The sequence below is a fragment of the Oryzias latipes genome, chromosome 21, assembly GCF_002234675.1.
Source record: "Oryzias latipes chromosome 21, ASM223467v1".
Taxonomy (NCBI): Eukaryota; Metazoa; Chordata; class Actinopteri; order Beloniformes; family Adrianichthyidae; genus Oryzias; species Oryzias latipes.
The window spans coordinates 4,844,581-4,869,705 of record NC_019879.2 but is presented as its reverse complement, the minus strand read 5'-3'; the positions used below and the strand labels follow the sequence as shown (position 1 = coordinate 4,869,705).

The following is a 25,125-nucleotide window of genomic DNA, read 5'->3' as shown; positions in this document are numbered from 1 at the left end:
AGCTGGTGTTGTTGCTTTTTTGTCTCAGTTTCCCTGCTGAACCCAAACTGGCCGTTTTTGTGTGTGCTTTTGCGACAGACCCACTCCAATGAAAATCAGTTTTTTTTGTGTGTTTTTAACATGCTCTTGAAGCATTTTTGTGACGATGGACGACATAGATAAAAAAATTGAGCTTAAAATTGAATTTCTGGGTGTTTGTTTATTCAAATCGTTGTGAATCAGGAGCAGACGAAAAAACTGCTGTTGGAAAAAAAGTGACGCAGAAAATACGCTACAAGCTCCCTGCTTCGCTCGGTTTTCATGCATCCACTTGTAGACAAATAGATCCATCTACATCTTCCTCATCTGGCCCCAAACTGTACAGCTGGACAGCTCCAGTATGGATCGCCATTTTTGTTGCACCATTAATGTTAGGTTGGCGGTGTGAGGGGCTGTAAGCTAGCGGGAGAGACTGTAATCACATGGGTAACAAGAAACGGGGGGAGGCTTACTCTGCCCAAGACTTAAAGGGGAATTTCTAATAAACTACCGCCGCTCTGCAGAAACTAAGTCCAAGAAAGGACACAAATTTTTTTAAATTTTGGCTAAAAACAGCATCATCGTAATTAAAAGACTTTAAAAAAATTGAAGAAAAGATTTATGGGGACTTTATTTCAAACTACAGCATGTTAAATTTATTTTAGAATAAATAACCTTCCAGGTGTCTGTATGCAAACCGAGTAGTCCGAGCTTATGTTGACCATCACAGGAATACATCGACTGTGCTTGTGGTTATTTTCATGATGGGTGAGCAGGTGAACGGACTCTCAGAGCGGCTCCTCAGTCTCATAACGATGCACTGATGAATGCTTATGATGCCTACATACCAAAAAGGAAATGCCAGGGAGACGGTTCTAATGCTAAAGATGGATTTTACCTCCGCTTCTCTCATCTTCTGTCATGCATAATTAGACGGAGGATGTAATGGTGTGGAATGCTGTGCCGTCTCGGCCCCGGTCTGATCTTTCCGGCTGAGATTGAGAATGAACTTAAAAAGGGCGTTAGACTGTCACGCACCAACACAGGCGGCCGAGTTAAAAGCCTCTGAGGTTTTGTCCTGCTGTAAATCTGAAAAAAACAACAACCCTTCAGGTCACTTGTTGTCAAACTCTTGCTGTTAAGTTGTCACTGTCAGCACAGCTCCTTCTGCTCTGCTGGGTCACATTCATGTGTGACAGCCAGAGTCAGTCAAACAGACATGGACACTGCAGACTAGAGAGATATTTAGCTTGTTAATCATCTGTAAAGTTTAAAAAACTGTAGAAAGTTACAAATATGTAGCAGGACATTATGCGAAGGGTTCTATTCAATACAAACCTTATTTTTTTCTTTCAATTTATAATCAAGATTTGAATTTAAAAAGGATTCCAAGGCTAATTTTTTATTTATTCTTTTGCATCCCTAAATCCAATTTATAATTTGTTGCCTACCCCCAGCAGGGAGTTATGATGCTTCGCAGAGGAGACTTCAAAAGCACGGCAACTAATTTAAAACCTGAGCCAATATCTTTTTTTTTTTACTGATTTATGAAAATCAAGAAGGAGTTCTGATGAAGGAGCTAATACTCAGTGGCCGTCACCACAGGAGTGTAGTTCTCTTTTACAGTAAAAAAAAAGGCATAAGTTTTTTGAAAATCCTCTTTACATCAAACTGATTATTTGTCAAGTATCTGCAGGTCTGTGGAAAGTAGTGATGGTGGTGTAACTGTCATGTTATGTTCACATTGTCCTATAATATTTTGAGATGGGAAATATGTATAAATATATATATATATATATATTTTTTTAAAAAAAAAGCCCTTTTATGTGTTTGTTCCTGACAGACTTCCTGCAGCGTTCCTAAAAATGATGGAAAACTGTCACAAAATCTCGAGTTTGTCATGTATTCTTGTCAGTAAACAAGATATTTTATTACGTTTCTAAATAATGAGACATACATTATTAAAAAAAACGTGTTTTTTTAATAGCTTGATGATGGAACCTCATCGTTGGTGCAGGATCTTCCCTTGTCTGCTGTCATTCCTGTCATTCTCCCCTCCCCGGTTACTCACCTTCCCTCCTGCTCTGCCTGTTGAGACAGCTCAGGCTGCTGCCAACGCACAGCGTCTTTCCTGAACGCGCAGACAATCACTCAACTGTGAGCGAGTCCTCTCTGCTGACTGACAGTCTCAATCAGACAGGGTTGGGGGGGAATTGAGACTCTTGAGGCAATCAAACGGCGTCTCAGAAGGCGTTTGTCTCACAGCTCAGTCAGACAAAAACTTTAGGATTTGGAAGGAGGTGGTAACTAGAATTCTCACATTTAAAAAAAAAATCCTATTCTTGTTCATTTACATTACTGTTTAACCTATTCTTCTGTATTACATGTTTGTTTTAGATCAAAGTATTGTGAAGGGAACTTGATGTAAAGCTTTTGGTGTGAAAATCCAATGAACATGGTCTTCATTAAACCACCTGTTCCTGATTTAACCCTTGTGCTATCTTGTGGGGTCCAGATGACCCCACAGATGACCCCACTCCCAACGTTAACGTGCCTCCAAGGCACGTTAACGTTGGGAGTGGGGTCATCTGGACCCCACAAGATAGCACAAGGGTTAAAACGGCATTAAAGCAAATAGTATTAGCGTTAAACCCCTGTGTTTCATAAAATATCCACAAGGTGCAAGAGCTATGATTGAGCGATCAGCTAATTTTATTACAGTAACTAATAGTAAAGGAGATTCAGTTTGTCACATTTGGTTAAATGTTTAATTATTATGTAAGTGAATCGCTAAAACTTTTCCGTTCCAGGCTGATACACGGAGGCCAGCTCCTCAATGGGTTGGCCGGGCCGACAACCATGAGCGCAGGCCCCTACCTCTCCACCACTTGGTTTGCTCCTGACCAAAGAGCCACGGCCACGGCCGTCGCCTCGCTCTTCTGTTACCTGGGAGGCGCCGCCTCGTTCCTCGTGGGGCCTCTTGTTGTTCCGGCTCCCAATGTGTCCCAGACGGTGAACGGCGTGGCAGCGGCGGTCTCTGACAACTCCATCCAAGACAGGATCCAGCTGATTTTGTATGCAGGTACCAGAGAAAAGCAAAGCTTCTGAAGGCACAGGCTTGATAGCACATCATTTTGCCATAATGTCAGCCTCGTCAAGAGATATAAAAAGACAATCAGTCAAGGGTATTTTGCTTAAACGCATTGAGCTCCAGCTGTAGTCCTTGGAGATGTGGCTCTGAAAAATGGCGTGCTGGGACTGTTATGCTTTAATGATTCAGAAAATTAAAATAGCAACGAAAAGAGAAAAAGCTATGATAGATTAAGGCTGTGTTTAATCAAAAGCAGTAATGTTAATATTTTTAATAGACAAAGTAGACATGATTGCGAATTATAAGCTACACGTTGTAAACTCTCCAACATAATGGGATAAGATACAACCTTGATGGCGCAGTTGAAGCTAAAAAAAATTTTGAGAAAGAAGAAAAAAAGGGTTCATTGTTTTTTTTTTGTCAGAAGTGTTCTTCTGTGTCCTGCAGAACTTAATTTTCCTCCTTCCTTTCTCAGATCTCTTAAAGTCCCCGTTTGATCATCTTTTCATCTATTTCAAAATCTTTCCCAGTAATCCTTTAATTAGAACTAGAAGGAGCCACATTTCCAGAAGTAAATGCAGGGTTGAAGGCTATATTGCTGAATGAAAATGAAACTTAAAGGGTAATAATTGGCTCAAAAAGAAAAAGACATGATCAAAGTTGACCGTAAAGAAAATAAAAAAAGCACAATAACAAAAAAAGATAAGTTTGTGAAAAATGCCAGCGCCGAGTATCGAACCAGTGAAGTTGTGCACCACAGCTCACCTGTCATACCATGACACCACCCAGGTACAGTGGACAGGACATATAATCAATGGAATCCTGGAATATCTTGAAAAGTTCAAGGACTTGAAGGACCAATAGTCATAACTGGAAAAATCTGAAAGAGCTGAACATTTTACAAGTTGAATGGTTAAAACAGCTGAAAAATTGTCAAAGTTAAGCCCCAAAAATGGCTCAAAATACTATAGTGAACCAGAAGAACATGCAGGGTTGTATTCCTTATTGCCAAGTTAAAATGAAACTTAAAGGGTAATAATTGCCAAAAAAAATGTAAATATGAAACAGCCCAATAACAAAAAAAATGTTTTTGTGAAAAATGTCAGTGCCGGGTATCAAACCAACGAGTTACTTCCCCAAGGATTCCCCATGTATTTCAATGTGAGCAAAAATCCTGGAATATCTTAAAAAGTTCAAGGATTTGAAGGACCAGAAGTCATTGCAGGAAAAATCTGAAAGAGCTGAACATTTGAATTAATGAATGCTTAAAGTGGCTGAAAAATGGTCAATTGAGTTAAGAGGCAAAAAAAGGTGGAAGACACTATAATAAAGAAAGAGAAACAGGAAAACAATGGGTTTAATGCTTTTATAGCATTCAACCAACTCTGCTGTTTTAGCCCAAATTAAGAAAACATGTTGTTTTCTTAGACATAGTTTCTGCAGAGCGGTAGGATTTTATTAGAAATTCACCTGTCACTTCCTGTCACCTATCTGTTTAAGCACTCTCTTCCAACCACAACCTAACATTACCGGAGCAACAACAATGGTGAGCAACATCTGAACTATCCATACGCGCAGTTTTAGACGATCCACTTGTAGACGATCTAAATCGTCTACAAGTGGATGCATCACAATGGAGCGTGCCCAGAGTAATTTCAAATATTTTTTTTTTCATTTGCCCCTGATTCTTTGCATAAAGAAATACTCAAAAAGGCAATTTCAATCTTAATTTTACTTTTTATATGTCCTCCACCATCAGAAAAATGTCACAAGAACAGGTTCAAAACACAAAAAAAACAGTTGGTCTTAAAAGATATGAAAGTGTTCCTTTTTAAAAGTCGCCGATTGTTTTACTACAGTACAAAAGTAGATAAATCCATTTATCTCCTTTTTTTCTCTGTATGCTTTTGTGCTTTTGCAGAACTGGCTGCCGTTGGGGTGCTTTTCACAGCAATCTTCTTCTTCTTCCCATCATGGCCCCCGATCCCCCCAAGTGTGGCGGCTGCAAGCCAGAGACTGAGTTACAGGAGCAGCATCTGCAGACTTCTGAGGTAAGAACCACAAACCCTCCACAAATGAGACTGCACTGTGCGGTTGGGGTGGGGGGTTCCTCTCCCAAAAACATTTACAACATGGCCGAGTACTGACGTGTTTAAGCAAGTGTTTTATGCAGCCACCTGAAATGCACTGATCGGTGCAGCTTCCAGAGTTTGCTGATGCAGTGGTTGCCTTCTGTCTCAGAAAGTTAAAGTGACAGAGTCTTGCACCGCGGAAGGACATGGAATCTTAATGAAGGGGTCTGCCACTCACCATCTGCTTGGGTTGTAATCAAAGAAACCCAGTGCCCCCCCCAGATTAATTACAAAGCTTCAATACACTGCTTTCTATTGAGGGCATCGACTCCCGCATTCCCACTGGCAGCGTGGGTTAGGAAGACATTCTCGGGAGACTCGTCTGCTTGTGGTCAGAGGTAGAACGATGGTCTGTTATGACAAGGTCTTGGACGTTGGGGGAATTTGTTGTTTGTCTTTTTCTCCCTGAGGAGAAAGTCTCAAGAGAAAAAGCTTAAAATTGACTCACACTTATTATAATCCTGCGACTCCCATCTCTGCACGCCTTCGCACTTTCCATCAAGGCCATATTTATTCTCTGGGCTTCAGGCAAACAGAATTGCCCGTGAAGTGTGTGCTCTGCCTTTTGCCTGGCTTGTGAAGGAATGAGGCCTGTGGCAGTGGCAAGGGAATAAAGGCCGACGAAGAAAAGCTGGGCAGTTGCAACTAGGGATTTGGTTCAGCTTAGCTGGCTATATTCACAGGAAAAGATAGCTCCACCGTGGTGCCGGGCTTCCTGGAAGCCTTTTTTTCCCTTGCCTGCTCAGAAAGGCTTAATTTCCATCAGATTTTTATGGGACTGACTGACAAAGTTCAATCAGATATAAACCCAATACTTAGTTCTGGACAGATACACCCACATGTGCACGTCTGACCAAGTCAACCAGCCTATCTAGCTGAGAGGGTCTCTGCTCCACTGGTGATAGGCAGCCTTCCAGTGACCCGTTTGAGCCGCATTTATATTTTGTCTGCAGTGACAAACACATGCAAATGGAGGAGGGAGGGTTCTTTGTCAGCTTTATACCGCACGGAAACTCTTACAACAGTCTGACTAAATGATTTTATTGAAGCGAAATTAGCTCCTTAGCACATTGGAGCAGCTTAAAACCTTTCTGTGTTTGTTCATTATTCCTGGCAGCATCTCAAACTTTGCTTTCTAGTCCTTTGATCAGATCAGATATTTAAGTATTTTCAAACATCTAAAAAAAAAAAAGTAAGGCACATTGACTTCTGGATGTATGGAAAACCTATGCAATTAGAGTTTAACCTCAAAAATATAAAAGTTCTAAGACAATTGATAAATCTGTGAAGGGGTAATGTTTAGTAGCCTTATAGCTGCGCAAAATACATTTAAAAGTGTTCATTTTTCAACAAGATCTAGAACTTGAACATGTCTGCATGGGATACAAACCCCTTCTCTGAACTCAGCTGATAAGTACTTGTGTCGTCCAAGGACGTTAGTGATAAACTTTTCTGCATTTGACTAAAAGGGAGTTTTTATTAAGTTTGAGAAACGCTGATCCTCTGCCTCTGAAATAAATGCCTTTTAAGAAGGATGGAGAATCTTCTCATGACTGAATGACACCTAATCGGTCCATTTCAGAGGAAGGCTGTAAGGCGTTACAAAACAACGTGTCAAATCCACCGCTTTGCCCGATCTCCATCCATTGATGAGTCTTCTAATCCATTAAGTCTGTCAGGATCTGAGTGCTGGCTACTGATCTGCAGTTTGATGAGAGCTTCCAGCTGCTCACATCTGCTGCTGCCACAATTGTCTGATTAGAAGTGTGGATGGTCCATCATGTGCTGCAGAACTTACATGTTGTCCTGATAAGACCTTCAAGACCCTTGACCTCCCGTGCCAAAAAATAAAACAAAACCCAAACATACAAATTTTTTTCCAACTAGATCTTATATTGTTAAGGAACAAGCAGAGAAACAGCTTGTAACTGTAGCTTTGTTCTAATGTCATTGTTTTCATCTTTTTAATATTTGATATTAAACATTCTTTAAACTTTTTTTCAAGACATACAGAGAGGATTTAGTACTTAAACATTTTAAGGTCTCTAATGCTTGGAGAATGAGCTCAAATCCATGACATAGAATAGAATAGAATAGAATAGAATAGAATAGAATAGAATAGAATAGAATAGAATAGAATAGAATAGAATAGAACGGTATTGATTCACCAAAGGGGAAATTACCTATTACCTTGTAGTACCTTATTACTAGATACAGCTGATAGATAATAAATACCGGTAGCCAAAAATACACTCAAAAATGTATAACAACAATCATTAAGATAAGGTAAGATAAAATAAGATAAGATAGGACTTTATTGATCCCCGGGGGGAAATTGGGTTGTCACAGCAGCCAAAAACAAGAAAAATAGCAGTTGGAAAGTACGAAAAACAAAGTAGCAAAGTAGCAAAGAGTAATTATAAAGACTCATTAATTTATGAAAAACTTAGAGAACAAGTTTAAACCCTTTCTTTTCCATGAAAATATGTGATCAGCTGCAAATATTACTAAACAAAGAGAAATTACAGCTTTTACAAGAAAAAAAAATCCAAGATAGATTTTTGAAATCAGTTATATAAAATTGTTTAAAAATAGATTTACCTTTAGCCATGTAAAATGTATTTTCTAATTCCCCCCAACTGCTTTAGAGTTTCAATTCTATTGTTTAAAATACCTTTAACTTTTATGATTCTAATGAAAGTATTGTTTGTTTTGTTGTAACGCGGCAGAGGCTCAGGTGGGTGAGCAGGGCGGGTCATTCCCTGCCCCACACTGGCTGCCCCCAGCGTTGCCCCACTGGTGCATGAATGCCTAGAAATGTCCCACTGATGGTCAGAGCGGGCCGTAGGCGCTCACTGGCAGCCACGCCTCTGTCGTTCTGATGTAGCCGCGGCAACATCAGTAGCTTCCCATCACCAAGTATGATAGAGGAGTGACAGAATAATGGACACATTGTAAGAGCTTTGAGCATCTGGAAAATCGCAGAGAAATCTAATCCATTATTAATATAGTTGAATCTTGGAATAAAGGCTGTGCTCTGATCAATTTGACAAGATCAGACAGATTTCTATCCTTATCTATGCACAGGAGGAAGTGTGAACGCAATACACAATTAAACTTTGCCTTTTTTAATTTCTGGTAACGTTTTTTTCCAGTTTTTTTTATCTTCTTTCAATGTCGCTTGCGTTATAGTGTTGAGGGGATTTTTAAGGACAAAGATGCTTGATTATTGATTTAATTGCTGGAGGGTTAATTAAAAAGGATGATGAGATAAAAACATTTTAGCTAACCCTAACCCTAACCCTGCTTTGTAAAGCTCATCTGTTGCAAACAGACAGGATGTGTTTGTATGTCGACGGAGTCAAAGGGCAAAGCAAATAAACCACTTATTGTCCAAAATGCACCGGTATCAACAAAAGGAAAGGGCGTGCATGAATTTCACAACAATGCTTTCAAAATACCAAAAGGTCTGTGTTTTAGGACTTTACCTCCTTAGATTGTTTGGATGTGTTTTCAACTGAAATGTTTGCGTGTTACTGGTTTAAAGTTTACCAGACGCACAAAGCTACCAAATTTCTCCCTGAACAAAAAGATGAAAACAAAAGTCCAAAAGCTGAGCGGTTTGCCGAAGTATAAGGAAGAGAAAACAATCACTGACTGCTTAGTTTGTTGTTTCTATCGCCCATCGTGGGCGGAGGAGGCGGCTCTGATATGAAATCAGTACACCTGCTTCTGCACATGATTAGCATGAGTGTTACAGCTGATTGCATCTGGATGTCTTCAGATGGGGAGATGATATTTAAATTAAAGAGGAAAGCCCCTTAATTGCATAAAGGATGTAAATTGACAACGTAATTAAGTGTTTGCCTTTTTTCGCTTTATGCAGTCGACTTTGAGCTTGGACTGTAAATAAATCTGTGGATCAACATAAGAACTAGGAAATGTCGTTTGATTCATTTAATCAAAAAGTTTAATTTGGTATGACAAGTAATTTAACAGAGTTTCATCGTAACACTGATTATTTGTTCCCTTCTCCTTCACCTCTAAACCTTTGTAGCTACAGATGTGATGAATTGCAAGTGACTATTCAATAATGATCCAGGTTTTGTTAAATGAAATTAGTTGAGACCTTTTTTCTCCAATTATTTGAGATATTTGAAGACTTGTATCTGATGCAGTTGCATGTTGGACACACACATTCCTGCAATCGGATGGTTCAAACAAAGAAGAGACAAGATGGCGGCAGAACATCATTAGCCGGGAAACGGAAATTCTACAAATTTCCAGTATTGTGGCACCTTTTTTAAAAACTTTTTCATGTGAATTAAGGGTTCAGCGTGCAACGAGAGCTTAAAACGGGGACAAATGGGTAATCATTTTATTCGTTTCAGAAAGGAAATACGCACACGTGTTCAGATTGGTAAAACTGTTACACCTGAGATTTGGGTCCAGTGTTTATATTTTGTCACCGTAACTTTTCAACCCAGAACGCGATCAACGTGAATCCGCTTATTCTGTTGCAGAGAAGAACGGCTTTGCGATGGTATCTAACACTATATGCGTATTGGGGAAAAGCTGCTTTAAATATTTCCTTACTGGCTTTAATCCTCTTTCCTCTCCCGATCATCGGATTCACGTTGATTGCGTAAGAAGTTACGGTCAGAGCAAAGTAGGCTTTGACAGAGACACCCCCGGTGTTTGAGTTTTAACACTTGAACCCGGGTGAAAAAAGCTACCAATGTCTTGCCGCCATGTCGCCTGCAACCAGATCCTCTTGCATCACAGGGGTGTTGGGTGGGTGTGGTCGCACCAGAGTTTTGTTCTTCTAAGGAACTGACTTTGGAGATCTACGATTAATAGACACTAAATAATCATTTGTTATTGTAATAATTGACCAACATCAGAAATCGATGGGTTGACCCCTGACCGTAAAGTTGCAGGTTCAGTTCCCGCTTTGACTGACCAAGGGTCAAATTGTTCTTGAGTAAGACCCTGAACTCCACATAGCTCTACGTAGTAAATGCGTGTAGCAAAGGTAGCAAAGGTAGAAAAGTGCTTCATAAGTATACACAATTTACAATGTGTTTCAGCAGAAAATAAACGGGATTTGAGCTAAAAAGAATAAAACAGAGTCTTTTGATTGAGGCTGGTCTTATCTGGATATCCAGTCTGTCTTAGATTACAGATACAGTCACCTTCTGGGTTAAGTTGGTACTTGCTGTCTTGGAAAGGTGAACTCCGGTTCAAGTGCTGTCTGTAAAAAGGAAGTCTTTTTCTCTCTTTTAATGTTTGTGTGCATGGACCTGGTTGAAATTTATTTCACAAAATAGCCAAAATGTTTGTTAAACACCATTAATAAACAAATGATGTGTTTTGTGAAATTACATACCCATTATGTTAAGAAATAAGAGGTTTAATATGCTGTGCTTCAGTTGAAGACTTGAACACATCGGCTTTTTAGACTTCTTTAGGTTTGCTGATGCAATGCTGATTGTGATTTCTTTAGCAACCTGCGGTTCCTGATGGTCGCTCTGGCGTATGCTGTCCCGACGGGAGTGATCGCCGGCTGGACGGGAGTCCTTGATATGGTTCTTACCCCAGCTAAAGTCAGCCAGGTGAGCCTGAAGTATACACACACCGCAGTGTCGGCAAGAATACATGTGGGAGCATCATGGATCCATGATGGATCCATCATGGATCCATGATGGATCCATCATGGATCCATGATGGATCCATGATGGATCCATCAAGGATCCAAATCCTTCTCTGTTGATGTATTTTGAATGGAAGGAATCATTCATGGTTAACTGAGGAAATGAAAAAGGCTTCTGATGACGCGGTACAGGAAAACCTATACTTTATCGTGATGGCCAAGTGACACATTTAGGCTTAGGCTTCTATCTTTTTCCACTCTGATTTTCAGTTTAGAAACCGATTAATGTAATAATTACATTTTTTTTATACTGTATATTTCCTGTTGTGCATCTCCACCTTAAAAGTCAAACTCTGAAACTTCGGTCTGTCCTGCACTTTGCAAAGCCTTTTCGCATCTGTAATCAGCAGAGAAACACTAAGATCGATGCGGTTTTATATTGAAGGGTAAATTGTCTATTATAAAAAAAAAGGAGGCCGGTTCTTTCGCACGTCTTAAGAGGCAAGCAAAGCAAGTGAACGCTAGTCTGAAATATTACAGATGTTTCTTCATGAACTCATCCATCCAAATGGAATCTTGAAGACCACAAACCAGACAAAAGCAGCCCATTCAATTGTGTGTTCTATTACTTTTCTATTTTCTTCTACAATTCTGTCCTTTTGGTCCACATTTTGCAAAGAGTACAATCGATTTCATCTCTTTATGAGCATACCTCCTGTGGTTTTGCTTTTTTGGGGGAAAAATTAACAAATTGATGAGAGATGTTCCTGCTGTGCAGGTTTGGGGGTGAAACATCAGAATAGCTGGCAGTTTCCTGTTGTCAAGTCTGCTAGATTTAAAAAGAGAAAACTGAGATTCTTTTCCGAAGTAGCAGCTGAACAGTGCTGGTGTAAAGATTAACAAGAATGGTGGGAGTTTCTTTTTTTTGTAATCGCCACTTTTAAGGCATGTGAATAAGTAATCCTCTTTAAATCAAATGTATTAATTTATTGTTATTGTAAATAAGCTTACAATAATTCAGACCTTCACAAATATTAAAGGTAATGCCCAAATTCTTGCTTGCAGCAATTTGAGACCAATTTCCCATCATTCACCTGTTCCCAGTAAGGTGCAGATATAGCAGAAAATCTCAGGAAAATTTCTTTGTTCTGTGACAGAGAAAGCTGAGAAAATGGAGAAAAAGCAGAAACTTCTGTGACTGATTTGTGCTGAAGCCCGCTGTGCACCCACAAATTCAATAACACAGACAACTAATTCTATTTTTTATCTGATTTCTACAACTCTGTCAGATCTAAAAGCAGCGGAGAGACAGATGCTGATAAAGAAAAAAAGACGATCAGGCACAACAAGTGTGTTTATTTATTTTTTTACCTGACCTTAAAATGAATCGATGAGGTTCAAGGCTGGTGAAGTTTTTCAAACTTATTATAGATTGGCATGTGTGAGCTAGTGCATCACCGCTTTGCTAATCATAGAAAATGATTTTTTAAAGCAGCAGAAGTTCCAGATGTTCCTCTAAGTTTTTTGATGCTGTAGAGGAGCTTCATCTTTGATTATCATTCATTAGTGGTAATAAACTCTAAACACTAAATTGACATATGAATTATTTCTGATGTTAACTTATTAGGCTGGGTGTAAAAAGAATCACGGAGCCAACATCATAATCAGTCTTTACTTCAACTCTATAATCAGTTTTCCTTTAGAGCATTTTTTGAATGTAATTTCAGGCAAACTATTACTCTCATTTAGTTTTTATTGTAAGAAGTCATTATTTTGTTACTGAAATTTTTTAATTTTTCAGTTATTTGAAAAGTTGTTTTTTTAAAATAGCCAAATAAAATTAGGTTTGAATGGAAATTTAAAAACTGATATTTATTAAAACTGAATTGTGAACTTCCTATGTGTATTAGATATTATAACTATATTTTTGTTTACTGCTGTGATTTTTTCATTTTTGTTGATTGGCTGCTTTTACATAAGAGGCTTCCTCACAGGAATGATAGGGTACATTCTATTCTATTCTATGTTATTCTATTCTATTCCATTCTATTCTCATAACTCAAATTAGGTTGCTTTCAAATTTATTTTCGTTCTATACTAGTGTAGTCTAGTCCAGTCTATTTTATTCTGTTTCCTAACAATGAACAAAACAAAAAAAGACTGCTTTATTTAATTATTATGTTCGGGGGGGGCAGTCTAGTCTAGGTCATTCTGTTATATTTTCATAAGTTAAACTGGGCTGTTTTCAAAAGTATTTTCTACTCTATTCTAGTCTAGTGTAGTCCGTTCTAGTCTAGTCTACTCTGTTCAATTCTAGTCTATTCTACTCAAGTCTAGTCCGTTCAATTCTATTCTAGTCCGTTCTATTATACTCTTTTCTAGTCTAGTCTAGTCCGTTCAATTCTATTCTATTCTAGTCTATTCTAGTCCAGTCTAGTCAGTTCAATTATATTATAGTCTAGTCTGTTACATTCTATTCTATTCATTTCTATTCTAATTAGTCCATTCTTGTCTACTATAGTCTATTCTATTCTAGTCCGTTTTATACAGTTCTCATCTATTGTAGTCTATTCTTATCTAATCTAGTCCGCTCTATTTTATTATATTCTATTCTAGTGTAGACCATTATATTCTATAATAGTCTTGTCTACTCTAGTCAATTATATTCTATTCTACTCTATTCTATTTTACTCTTGTCTACTCTGATATATTCCATTCTGTTCTATTCTTCTCTACTCTTGTCTACTCTGATATATTCCATTCTATTCTATTATACTCTACTCTACTCTGATATAGTCCATTCTATTCTATTCTACTCTTTTCTACTCTGATATAGTCCATTCTATTCTATTCTTCTCTTGTCTACTCTGATATAGTCCATTCTATTCTATTTTACTGTTGTCTACTCTGATATAGTCCATTCTATTCTATTTTACTCTTGTCTACTCTGATGTAGTCCATTCTATTCTATTCTCACGACTCAAATTTGGTTGTTTTCAGAAGTATTTTCCATTCTATTCTAGTCTCATTCGTTCTTTTCTATTCTTATATATACTTAGAAAACCTGGGTACGTTTTCCAAAGTATTTCATATTCTATTCTGTGCCCTTTAAATATCATCTTTTTTCAGATGTTTTTCTATGTTGTGTTTTAGAACATGGCACATGTTTAATGACTGCATTGTCACCAGGAAGGACTAATATTTATATATGTTGCCTGCTTGTAAATCTCTTCCTCTACACTTGTCCACCTGACAACGGATCGTCTTTCTGCATATTTGGTTGTCTCCACTCCCAAAGCTCAGTGTGTCAAACAAAGCTGTGTTTAAAAGGTGCCTCTTTATCAAAGACAGCCAGAATCTGCTTTGGCTGAAGGAAAATCTTTATCTCCATGAAAAACTGTACAGTGCAGAAAGAATTTTCTCTGCTGGCTGGTTAATCATCCGGTTTATAGATGATGCTTTGCAAGCAGTCAATATTCTGGAAAATGAAATCGTCTGCAGCCATGATCACTCATAGGTACGCCCTCCATATGCTCAGGGCCAATTATTAGGCTTAAGGCCTAGTAAACATTTTAATGAGAGTAAAATATTTGTTTGCTGTAGAGCTGGCATTTAGTAGAGCTTTTTAAATTGATAGCAAAAGGTTCGGTTGCTTATCTGCCAATTACTTCTCCAGGCTGCTACTTCACCTCACCAAAATGACTTGGAAACACACCAGAGCTGCTAGCAAACGATGAGCAGAGGGGCAGGAGCAGGAAAGGATCTTCTGGCAGATGAATTACACAGCAGGAGAGGATGGGATTTCACCAAAGCAAAACTTGTCTTTTCACACTTTTAAATGAGGTTTCGGCTCATTTTATTAAAAGTTGCTTGATAAATGCCTCACATCTGAGAGAGATTATAAAGTGTGATATTATTCAATGTGATTCACATACAATGTAGTTATCAAATGTGTAGAAAAATTAGCCCCCTTTTTCTTCGAAAGGGTGGCCGTGGAACAGCGGTAGGGCGGTCGACCTCCGACCTGAATATTGCAGGTTCGATTCCCTTTCTGTAGTGCAAGTTATTCAAGGTATAAACCAGATGCCTCAATAAAAGTATGTGAACTCCGGTTGAGTTCATATACAGTGTGCATAAAATTTTGGGCTATTATGAGCTGGTTTAGCTCGTGCTGGTTTGCGGCGCCTTCCGTCCATGAAACCAGGGTTCAACTCCGGGCTGCTCACTGTTCCCTTCTCTACTTCTGTGCCGGTCCCAAGTCCGGTTGCTTTGAGAGGGTTGCGTCAGGAAGGGCATCCGGCGTAAAAAAAACATTGCCAAGTTTACCATGCGACTCGTTCGCTGTGGCGACCCCTGATGGGAAAAGCCGAAAGGGAAAACATGTATTATTTTTTTAACCCACCATGAAGGAGGATCTCAAGCTTACAGCAAGTATCCATTATACAGAGAGAGAGAAAAGGTTTTCTCTATTTACTGGAAAGAAAACTGAAGCAAACACAAACATGTGTAGAGCCTGCTGCGCGGGCTTTTCATCTCTGAACTCCGAGCATCTCCAGCTTATTAACAATGTTTCAGTAAAACAGAAATGATTAAGCCTGAAACGTGGCCTTTCCAAGGGATCCAAGGCACTAAGAATACCACAGTTAATTAACTCTACACCAGTTCATGGAACAAAGCAATTTGTAATTAAGAGTTATAATGTCTGGCAAAGCAGTTTCTAATTTGCCTCCTAAACTGGTGTACAGTCTGATGTGACATTGACACACTTTAGAAACCTTTGTGTTAGTGATTAAAAAGAAATCTCTGCAATTAATGACACTGTGTTGGTGTGTTTGATCCTAATGTTTTGATCATTTACTTTGATAAGATGATGCACTTTGTCTCATTATCCTGCCTCAAGTCATATCAGCAACCATTGGGTTGTTGACATGACAAAAAAAAATAATAGCTTTATTTCCTAACTTTTTTTATTGTAGACTTCTGACATGTGCAAAGTATGATTGGGCAAAAAGGATTAGATGCTGCTCCCTGACTCTATCATCCTCCACCTGATTGGATCTGATTTGATGCGAGTTATTTCCTGAGGGAGTGAAGCTGGTTGTGTGTTGGCACTTGCGGATGTTTTCAACAGGGTGTCACGTGTGTGGTCTTGCGTACGTGTGTGTGTGTGTGTGTGTGTGTGGGATGTCCTGGGCTTTAGCTCTTATTGATTTAGCTGCAAGCCCATGGCCATATCATCCTTTCTCCTGACCTCAAGGCCAGGTGTATTTGTTGGCTGGCATTCCTGTAAATGAGAAAGGACAACAACCCTACTGCCAGGCCTGGCAATTTGCCTGACGCCATGACTGAGAGGTCCCTGCAGACTCCAGACACCAAGCTCCCGCTCTCTGTCTTTCTCCATCCTCACCCTCTCCTACCTTTCCCATTTAACTCACCCTTTTCCTTTTTTCTTTTTGCTTTACAGGTGGATGCCGGCTGGATTGGCTTCTGGTCAACTATTGGTGGATGTGTGTTTGGAGTGGCAATGGCTAGGTAATTTCTTCTCTCTCCCTCCGTCTGTCCCTACATTGTGATAACTGTGCCTGCTTAGCAAAGGAAAATTGCTTTGCGCAGTAAGACTACCCAGGCAGATTGCCGGGGACCTCTGCATAGTCCTTGAACCAGTCCATACACTGCCTTCTCATCCATGTTATTATGATTCTGCACCGAGTGAAGACTGAACATCATTTTATACCTCGAGCATGAATTTACTGCCACCTTGTTCTAATTTCCAACTAATAAGCTGACCCTTACATCCACAGCTGTAAATGGGAGTTCAGTTTGTTTATTAAGCTGATACAAGTCAGCCAAGTGAAAACTCTGGACCCAGTGAGGCGTCAAATTAGAAAATAAGCAATCACTGTAACACTTCATTAACAATAGAAGGCTTTTGTAGTGCTGTCTGATGTATTCCATAAATAATTCTTGGTGATGATGGACAAAAAAGGATGCTGTTCTTTTGTGTACCTTTTTTGTTTTTCTAAGGTGAGGTATGTCATAAAATGCGAGCGGAAGGTTGATCCCAATCAAAAATTTGGACACATTAATAGAAAAATAGAAATGAATGCTCGTGCAACCACTCCTTTGCATCTGCTGATGAATCAGATGCCATGTTGCTACACCAAAGTGCAGCGTCTGCAAAAGCCTGAGAAAAAGGGATTCATTCCCGCTTTGATGGATATATGTCTGCTGCTGGCTGAGGCCCAATCAGCACATCTTTGCTGGCTTGTGTTTTCTTAAAGTAGTAATCAGGAAAATGAGCCAAGAACTCCTTCTTCTAATCAATGAAGCTGTTTGCAGGACTAGAAGAAACTATACGCAAACAGAGCTGATGACTAAAGATGGTGGGTTGTATCACTGGAAGGATTGATTTTCCTTCTGTTTTGTACAACATTTGCTCAAATTGTCCAATGTTACTCACGTTGCTTTTTGCTGGTACGATGTGCTGATTATAACTGGTAAGGTTTAAATCGGTTGGTGGCCATTTTAGGTTTTTATTTCATTGTAGTAATGGTGTGAATTAAGTCCAAAGGAACACAACTGAAAGTTGCTTGTTTTCCTCTTGTATTTATGGATTTTTTCCCCCGCTGTACCTTTGCTTTTTTCCACTATCTAGAAAAAGAGGTCAATTTGGGGTTCACACTTTTCCTGGATGTGTAAACATTCATGAATTCTTATCCTGTTTGTCTCTGTTTGACTGCAACTGCTGGCTACCCTCCATCCTCATCCGGATGGCTAACCTCTTCTCCTAACACGACGAAGTTATTAGATATAAGTACCGGTAGTTGTCATTGTTCAATGGTGTGTAAACAGTGTTCCTTTTTTTATTGTGGGGGTTGTACTGTACAAATAACTTGCGATTGGTGAGATCTGCAAAAAAGGATTACAGAGATGTTTAAAGACCCACTCTGAAGAAATTAGTGTTTTGGGTGTTTTTAACATGTTCTTGTGGCATTTTTCTGATGATAGAGAACACATCTATAAAGAAATTTAAGCTTAAATTATCAAATTGTTAGGACTCACTCAGGAGCAGATGAAAAAATGCAGTTGGAAAAAGCTGTGACTTAGAAAATACGCTGGGTGGGCCACAGTTCCCTGCTCCATTCTGATCAATCTTCTTGTAGACAAATCCATGGACGTCTTTGTTTTCCTCACCTAAGCTGGCATCTGGATCAAAACTGCACAGCTGGATAGCTCCGATGTTGCTCACTAATGTTGGTCTGGGTTGTGAGGGACTGTTAGCTAATTGGAGAGGAGATCAATAGATGGGAAGTGATTGCTCCGCGCAAACAGTCCTGCCCATAGTAGCTCTTGTAAACTACTGCTGCTCTGCAGAAACTATGTCCTAGAAAATGACAAAAGTTTTTTTATTTTGGCAAAACAATTACACAATCATCATTAAAAGACCCCTGGAAACAATTTTAAAATAGATCAAAATATGATTGGAGTAGGAATTTAAGACTCTAAATACACACTTTTCTCAGATAGGCAGGCCAAGCCAAACCACATTTCCAGCTGTCTGCTGCTGTCTGAAGGTGTTAGCTGTTGTTTTTTTGCACTTTACTCTCTTGTTTAAACCCTCAAAGTTCAAACCTTCATAGAAAAATAAGGCCAGTATTATAAAATAAAGAAACAATGATCTGCTCGTGATTAAGGATATATGGAGACTTGACAAACTAACGGTATATGTGTGTGTGTGTTGGTGTGTATATATAGAGATATTTATTATGAGAGAGAGATATGTTGTACTCACTATAGTGACTGGTGAGTATAACTGTACTTTTTGGGCCCCTGTGTGCAGAATATTGTCTGTCGGTGATTTCCTGTGATTGATTACTTTTTAAGGTTGTTGCATACAGGAAAGCTGTGTTCTCTTTAATTATTTTCACTCATCAGGTTGATTGCCTTGTCCTTTGGGTTTTTAGTCTTAAATATAATGAGGCTCCCTTGATTAGAGCAACTTTTGGCAAGATCCTAAACATAAAATTAAAGAGTTCCATGAATTAATTTAATTAAAATCTTATTTTATAAATTATGGCATGTTGTAAGGAATTGAAGAGACAGCAGTAGCCTCTCATAGAGATATGAATATTTGATTAATTATCAGATTATTGTCAAAAGAAAAGGAATTATTCACGTTACTTGATGAATGTGTGGTCATATTTTACAAGACTTTATTCCTTTTTCATTTTTTTTAATGTCACAAGTCTCCTGCTCCTTGTACAACAACAGTACTTTCATTTTTGGTTTAAAATTGATATAATTCCTGACTTGACAGCTGAACCACCAATTCATTTTAATGTTAAAGTACTGGGCAGACTAATTTATGTTTTAATGCAGACCTTTACACAAAAATATTTGTATTTGATATGAAAACACGAAACAAACGGAAATAAAACCTTTTTAAGTAGAAAAACTGTTATTCATAAAATATCTAACAGAGATCGACTTACTTCATATTAAATATGACTGTTTTAAACAGACAACTGCAAACAGACAACAGAACTACGCTCCAACAGTACAAACTGATGAAAAACAGATTTTTCAGTTTTCCTTATTAGTTTTCTCTTCTCTCCATACCCTTTTTTTTTTTTAAATTAAAGTCAAGAGGCAGAAAATTCACTTTTAAACGCGTCTTTTAAATCTGCTTCTCGGAGAAGTTTGCAGGAGACTTGTGCTCAAATCAGCCCCAACTTGGAAGAGTAGTTGCCCATAACAAGACAAGCAATCTAGTATTTTTTTCTCTATTCTGTGGCACAGTCAAAACCAGGCTGTTCTGCAGTGGTCGACCAGACTGTTCAAAGCTGAATGGAAGAGCAGAAAGACGACAATAAAAGCCCCAAGAAAAAAAGAGGGGGAAAGAAAGTAAAGAAAAAAAAACATGATGCAAAGCCGACCCAGCCAATTCCTCTTCACATCCCTGATGCCAGAGCGCCACCCGACTCAAAGTTAATGAGATAAGATTGAGTAAACACAAATGAGAATCAGCTCCCACCTAATTTGTTTTTTCTGCAAACTGAAACGGCCTGTGATTGCAGTTTGGTCATCGTTTTATATTGTCTCCAGTTATTTGCTGCATGTCCTTTACTAAAAATACAGACAGGCCCTAATGATATCATACTAATGAAACTGTTCCGTCATTCCAAGCAGGCACAGAAAACCAGGAAAATGTTCAATATAATCTAACTGACTTGGATGATCCCCTTTTATATCCTACATCATCATGTTTGAGCGTGGCAAAGAATGGGGTTTAAACGGCAAGAGACAACAGTCTGTCTTTACCATGTGTAGTGAAACAGAATCAATACAATCTTCTGTTGCAGTGTTCAAACAATCCCATTAAATGCAACCTGATTAGTGAAATGCGCCGTAAATTATCTGTAAATTACTTAAAGTTGGATGAGAAATGTTTGAAAAACAGATCCCTAATAGATTATTTGCCGTCAAAGAGACTGAAAAGCAAAACGTATGAGTGTCTATATGCTGGTCTTGAACTAAAAAGCAGAAAAGGTTTTGTTTTAGAAATTGTCTTAATTTTTTAGCAAAAATGTTTAAAATCATTTTCCCCCCCTATCTTGTCAATAATGAATTAATAAATGAAACAAGGCAGAGAACCCTGAATTAAGGTGGATCAGTAAATTCTTCTTAATGATAAGTTGATTTGAAAGTGTTACAGGGAAGCAGCTTGTGATTTTGTCGACACAGATTGGAGGACTTTGTCGGGTGCAGACAAAGGATTTCCTCTTCTCTGGCACTACGACCAGTTATATGCATGTGAGTCCAGCCAGTGGCAGATGGATGCTGCAGATTTTTTTTTTTTTTGTCTGTAGCTACAGGAAAGGAAATCAAATCCTGGTGTTATGGAAAGTGTGCGCCTCCTTGGCATGTAAACTACCGTTTTCTGTTTAATTAGATCATTCGCATAGTCGGAGACTTCTCTGCTCCAAACAAACACCAGCCGATTTCTGCAGGTAGTTCCCTAAGGCGCCACACCACATGCCTGTGACATCTTGTAATCTCGGAGGTAAAGTGTCAGGCTGTGAAAGACGACTCACAACATCCCAGGAGGCATCGCTGCAATCTAACAATGCCAATGTGGAGTCGAGCATTACGGTTCTCATTATCCATCCAAAGGATGCTTTCCGTGGTACTCTGGCCCCCACAGCTTCAGAGCCAAGCCCAACCAATCACCAACTCCGATTGCATCGGTTCAGCTGTCAAATCCAACCGTCGCCTTTACGCAAGCAACAAAAACCAAAATGTCAGATGTTGCTAGGCCCCAACTAATCCTCCATAAGCATCCGAATGCACACCTGAAGGAACTGAGAGCTCAGAAAAGGCTGCACTAGAGAAACAACTACGCTTACACAAGCTTTTTGGGAACAGCCCGATGGCTCGTCTTCCGCAAATGTAGCCGCTGAGCTGGTGACACTAATTGAATCAACTCTTGAAACTATATTATAAGACGTACAACTCCCACACTCGGTGAGGAAGAGTAAACCAATCTAGTCTTTTTGAGACACATTGCATGCCATTTTTAATCTATGTGACGAAAGTTCCCAGAAGAAAGGATTGAAAGGGAAGTACTGGCCATTGCTCTAAAAGAAGGATGGTTGTTCTTCTGAAAAGACACAGACAGGCTTTAAATAAAATGGTAAATGGCGTATACTTATATAGCGCTTTCTACCTTCTTACGAAGGCCCAAAGCGCTTTACAGTCACAGTCCCATTCACCCATGCACACACACATTCACACGCTGGCGGCGGCACAAACACGGCTATCCATGTTCATTTAAAGCTTGTGTCTTTTCTTTGACCCAGCCTTTTAGAATTGTCACATCTTCCTTTTGACCCCCTCTTAGATTTGCGGACTCCATCCGTGGGATGCTGAAGCTGATTTTGGTGCTGATGCTGGCAGGGGCCTCGCTGTCATCCACCTGGTTCACCCTCACCTGCTTGAGTTCGGTGACCCACCTCCCCTCCACATCAGGTAATCGTCAAGGTGACTTTACGGTGTAAGTAGCCATACATCAAAGTGAAATGAGTCCAATTATACCATACCAAGGATTAAAGCCACCATTTCAGAATAATGAAAGAAGTCTCACTCGCAGACTCTGGAGTGTTCTTGCACAAATTCAGCTGAGCCCATCTATCAATAAATGTCAGCGATAAACCCATTAGGTTCATTAGAGGATTTAGCTTCCTTTTTCGAAGCCAACCAATAAGCATATCAGCATTTATTTCCAATTTACCAATTTTAGCCATCACCATCCATCATCGTTCCCACAGACCCTGGAACAGCTCTCTTTCCATCTACCATCCTCTTATCCCAGACCTTGGCAGTCGGATGCAGCTGGGCTCCAACCTTGTTTGTCCATCTGGCCCCATAATACTATTGGATGTTGTGACATTCCAGGGAATGCTGTCAAAACGTGTTATTCCAGCAGAGTTAGGGACCCAATATCATCACAAACAAATATTAAAAGGGACCAGTCTTTGAAAAGAAAGGAATAAATGAGTCTCATTTTCCAATTTGGGGCCGAGCTTTTTAACTGTGATTAAAACTATTTTCCAGAATAGTTGTATTATTATTATTTTTTGGCCCTAGATCAATACTGGAAATCATGTGCTGCTCCAAGTCACATTTCTCTCAAAAGAACCTTCTTTTGTCATTTAGTGAATGCTTTATGCAGAGTAATGTTCTCAAATGAGGAGAATGGTGTTGGGCTAGAGGCATTTGAGATCCAGTTAGCGCTTTAGTGAGGCATGCAGGGGAAACTGTTGCCCACTGCTGCCTGGATTCGTTAACACAGTCGAGCAAGAAGGTGGGAATGCAGGAGCTCTCAGAGGCTATGTAATTAAAAGGCCGTGTGGGCTAATGGGGCACTCATTGAACCACTCTGCTAATATAAAGGAGATGCGGGGTGACTGTGATGCTCCAGAGAGGAGGACGGGATCTCCCTGTACATCCACTCATACGCATTAATGCAGTTCAGCCGTGGGGCTACCCAAAGGGATAAGTTTATCAATTATCTGAAACATTTATTCAAATTAGATTTTTCTTTTGGTGTTATTTAGCAAAAATATTTGCTTTCCAGGAATGATTATAAAAGAAACAGGCTAACAAATGTTTTTTTTAGACAAATGATTCAGATTTATGCACAATAAAAAAGGCAGTCATTGCCAGAGTGTGAGCACTACCCTTTTTTTCATGCCCAGTCAGCATACGAGGTGAGATATGCACCATGTGGACACTTGTCTGTTTTGGCCAAAATATGAGACAATTTGATCTTAATTCGGTCTTGAATCCATTAAATGACATGCTTCCTAATGCAGGGTGTGCAAGCATGCAAAAACAGATAAAAACAAACAGAAGGTTAATGGCTTTTGCAAGGATTTCCAAAAGTTTCTTTGGCCCTTCAGCCAACGCTAAGAAACAAATCATGCGAGGAGGAACTGTTGAGCTATTTCTGCCTCGAACTAGTCATTTCTGAATTTGAGCTCATAAAGTTAAGGAATTATGATTGTAAACTAAGCAAAAAACTCAAGCAAATCATTTCACACTATAACAGGTAAAAGCTGTGGCGGAAAGGATTGAAAAAGCTGGCTGTTTTCTGCCAACAAATCTAAAATAGGTTGTTTTGTTTCTGGTAAATTGCAACCTCGCGGGCTTGTTTTCCATTGTTCCAATGTGTTGATTTGTCATAAATCTACACTGTAAAAAAAATGTTCCAGCTGGAAACCTGAAAAAGAGGACTAAATCTTAGCTGCTTCATAAACTTTGTTATATTTTCAAAGATTATTCTCAAAGGAATTTATGATCGCTAACTTTAACGTTTTCAAATAGGTAAAAATGTATGCAATTTATGTTTTTTTTAATTTGTTTGCTGTTGTTTTTTCACAGCCATCCTCTACACTTCATGCATCCTTACTGGCATCTTTATAAACAGCAGTGTGCCAATATTCTTCGAGCTCCTCATTGAGACAGTATACCCGGTCCCTGAAGGCATCACTTGTGGAGTGGTCACTTTTCTGGGAAACCTGTTCACTGGGCTGCTCCTCTTCTTCCTCACCTTTTACTGCACAGGTAGGAATGCTAAACCCACTTTTGCCTACTTTACAAAGCACTTGTTCACTTATTGTTGGACCTGTTTTACATACTCTTTTACTTTGTGGGACAACAAAGGGTTAGGTATTTTTGCCCTTTTCTAAAAACATGTATGATGACTTGAGCAACTCCACACATGAACATTTCTTCACACCCTTTAAACAGCATTTATAGAAAAAATGAAACTGGAATTTGAATGCTCCCATTTTTGGATTTCCTTTCTAATTTTGAAATAAGGTAGGTCAAAAAATATAGCAGCATTTAACTGGCAGATAAAATATTTCTGCTAAATTTTAAGATAAATGTTTTTAATATAATTATTGAAAGTTTAATCATTTTTCATTGTGAATCACCTGGTATACCTTATGTATAAAAGTCAAAGTGCCTAAATGCTTTAAAAAAGTGATCTTTTGTTCATTCATTAAATTTTTCCAAACATGGAGCCAAAACAAAATCGTTAACATCAAAAGCTTTTATCAGCAAGCACTCTCTCACAATAAAAACTGTGAACCAAAAAACACAAAGAAGGGCCAACACACAAATAAGCGGCGTCCCTAAGCCATATAGCATAAAATGAAGAAAACCTGCCAATGAACAGTCATAAAGAGAAACCAAATCCATCCCGGACAAGCCCCCAAATCACGTTACATCCCTAGGAGGTTGTCAAAAGATGTAACGTCTAACAGAAGATAGTCAGTATTTGCCCTGAAGGTCCTCGCCAATAAGGTGCTCTGGAAAATAGGAAGTAATCTGCAAACAAAGATTGAAAAAGAAAATAAAGACAGCAAACATCCCACTCCAACAAAAAATATATGTAAAAAATATAAATCCAAAAGTACAAAAAAAAAACCAACAGAATCATGGCTTCAGCTGTAACATTTTTTATGTCACAACGGTTATTCATTTATTACTTATTAATCATTTGTGGTTAATATTTTGATTCAAATTATGAACTTAAGAATTAAAATTTTGTCAGTTCAGTTTTTTTTAAGGAGGATGCTCATTAATAATTAGCTAGCACATGTGTTGACATTTGCATGTTTATGGAATGTTAACTTAGAACCTTTTATGTGGGTTGGTTTCAA

General features: G+C 38.8%; 1 protein-coding gene across 1 annotated transcript in view; it reads left to right on the top strand.

Moving 5' to 3' along the window:
* dirc2 (disrupted in renal carcinoma 2) overlaps positions 1-25,125 on the top strand; it is a 48,851-nt gene that overhangs the window by 10,584 nt on the left and 13,142 nt on the right. The window contains exons 3-8 of the mRNA XM_023950460.1: positions 2,829-3,100; positions 5,031-5,160; positions 10,748-10,856; positions 16,359-16,426; positions 21,795-21,922; positions 23,837-24,019. Coding sequence (XP_023806228.1) covers positions 2,829-3,100; positions 5,031-5,160; positions 10,748-10,856; positions 16,359-16,426; positions 21,795-21,922; positions 23,837-24,019 — 890 coding nt within the window. The remainder of the gene's footprint in view (positions 1-2,828; positions 3,101-5,030; positions 5,161-10,747; positions 10,857-16,358; positions 16,427-21,794; positions 21,923-23,836; positions 24,020-25,125) is intronic.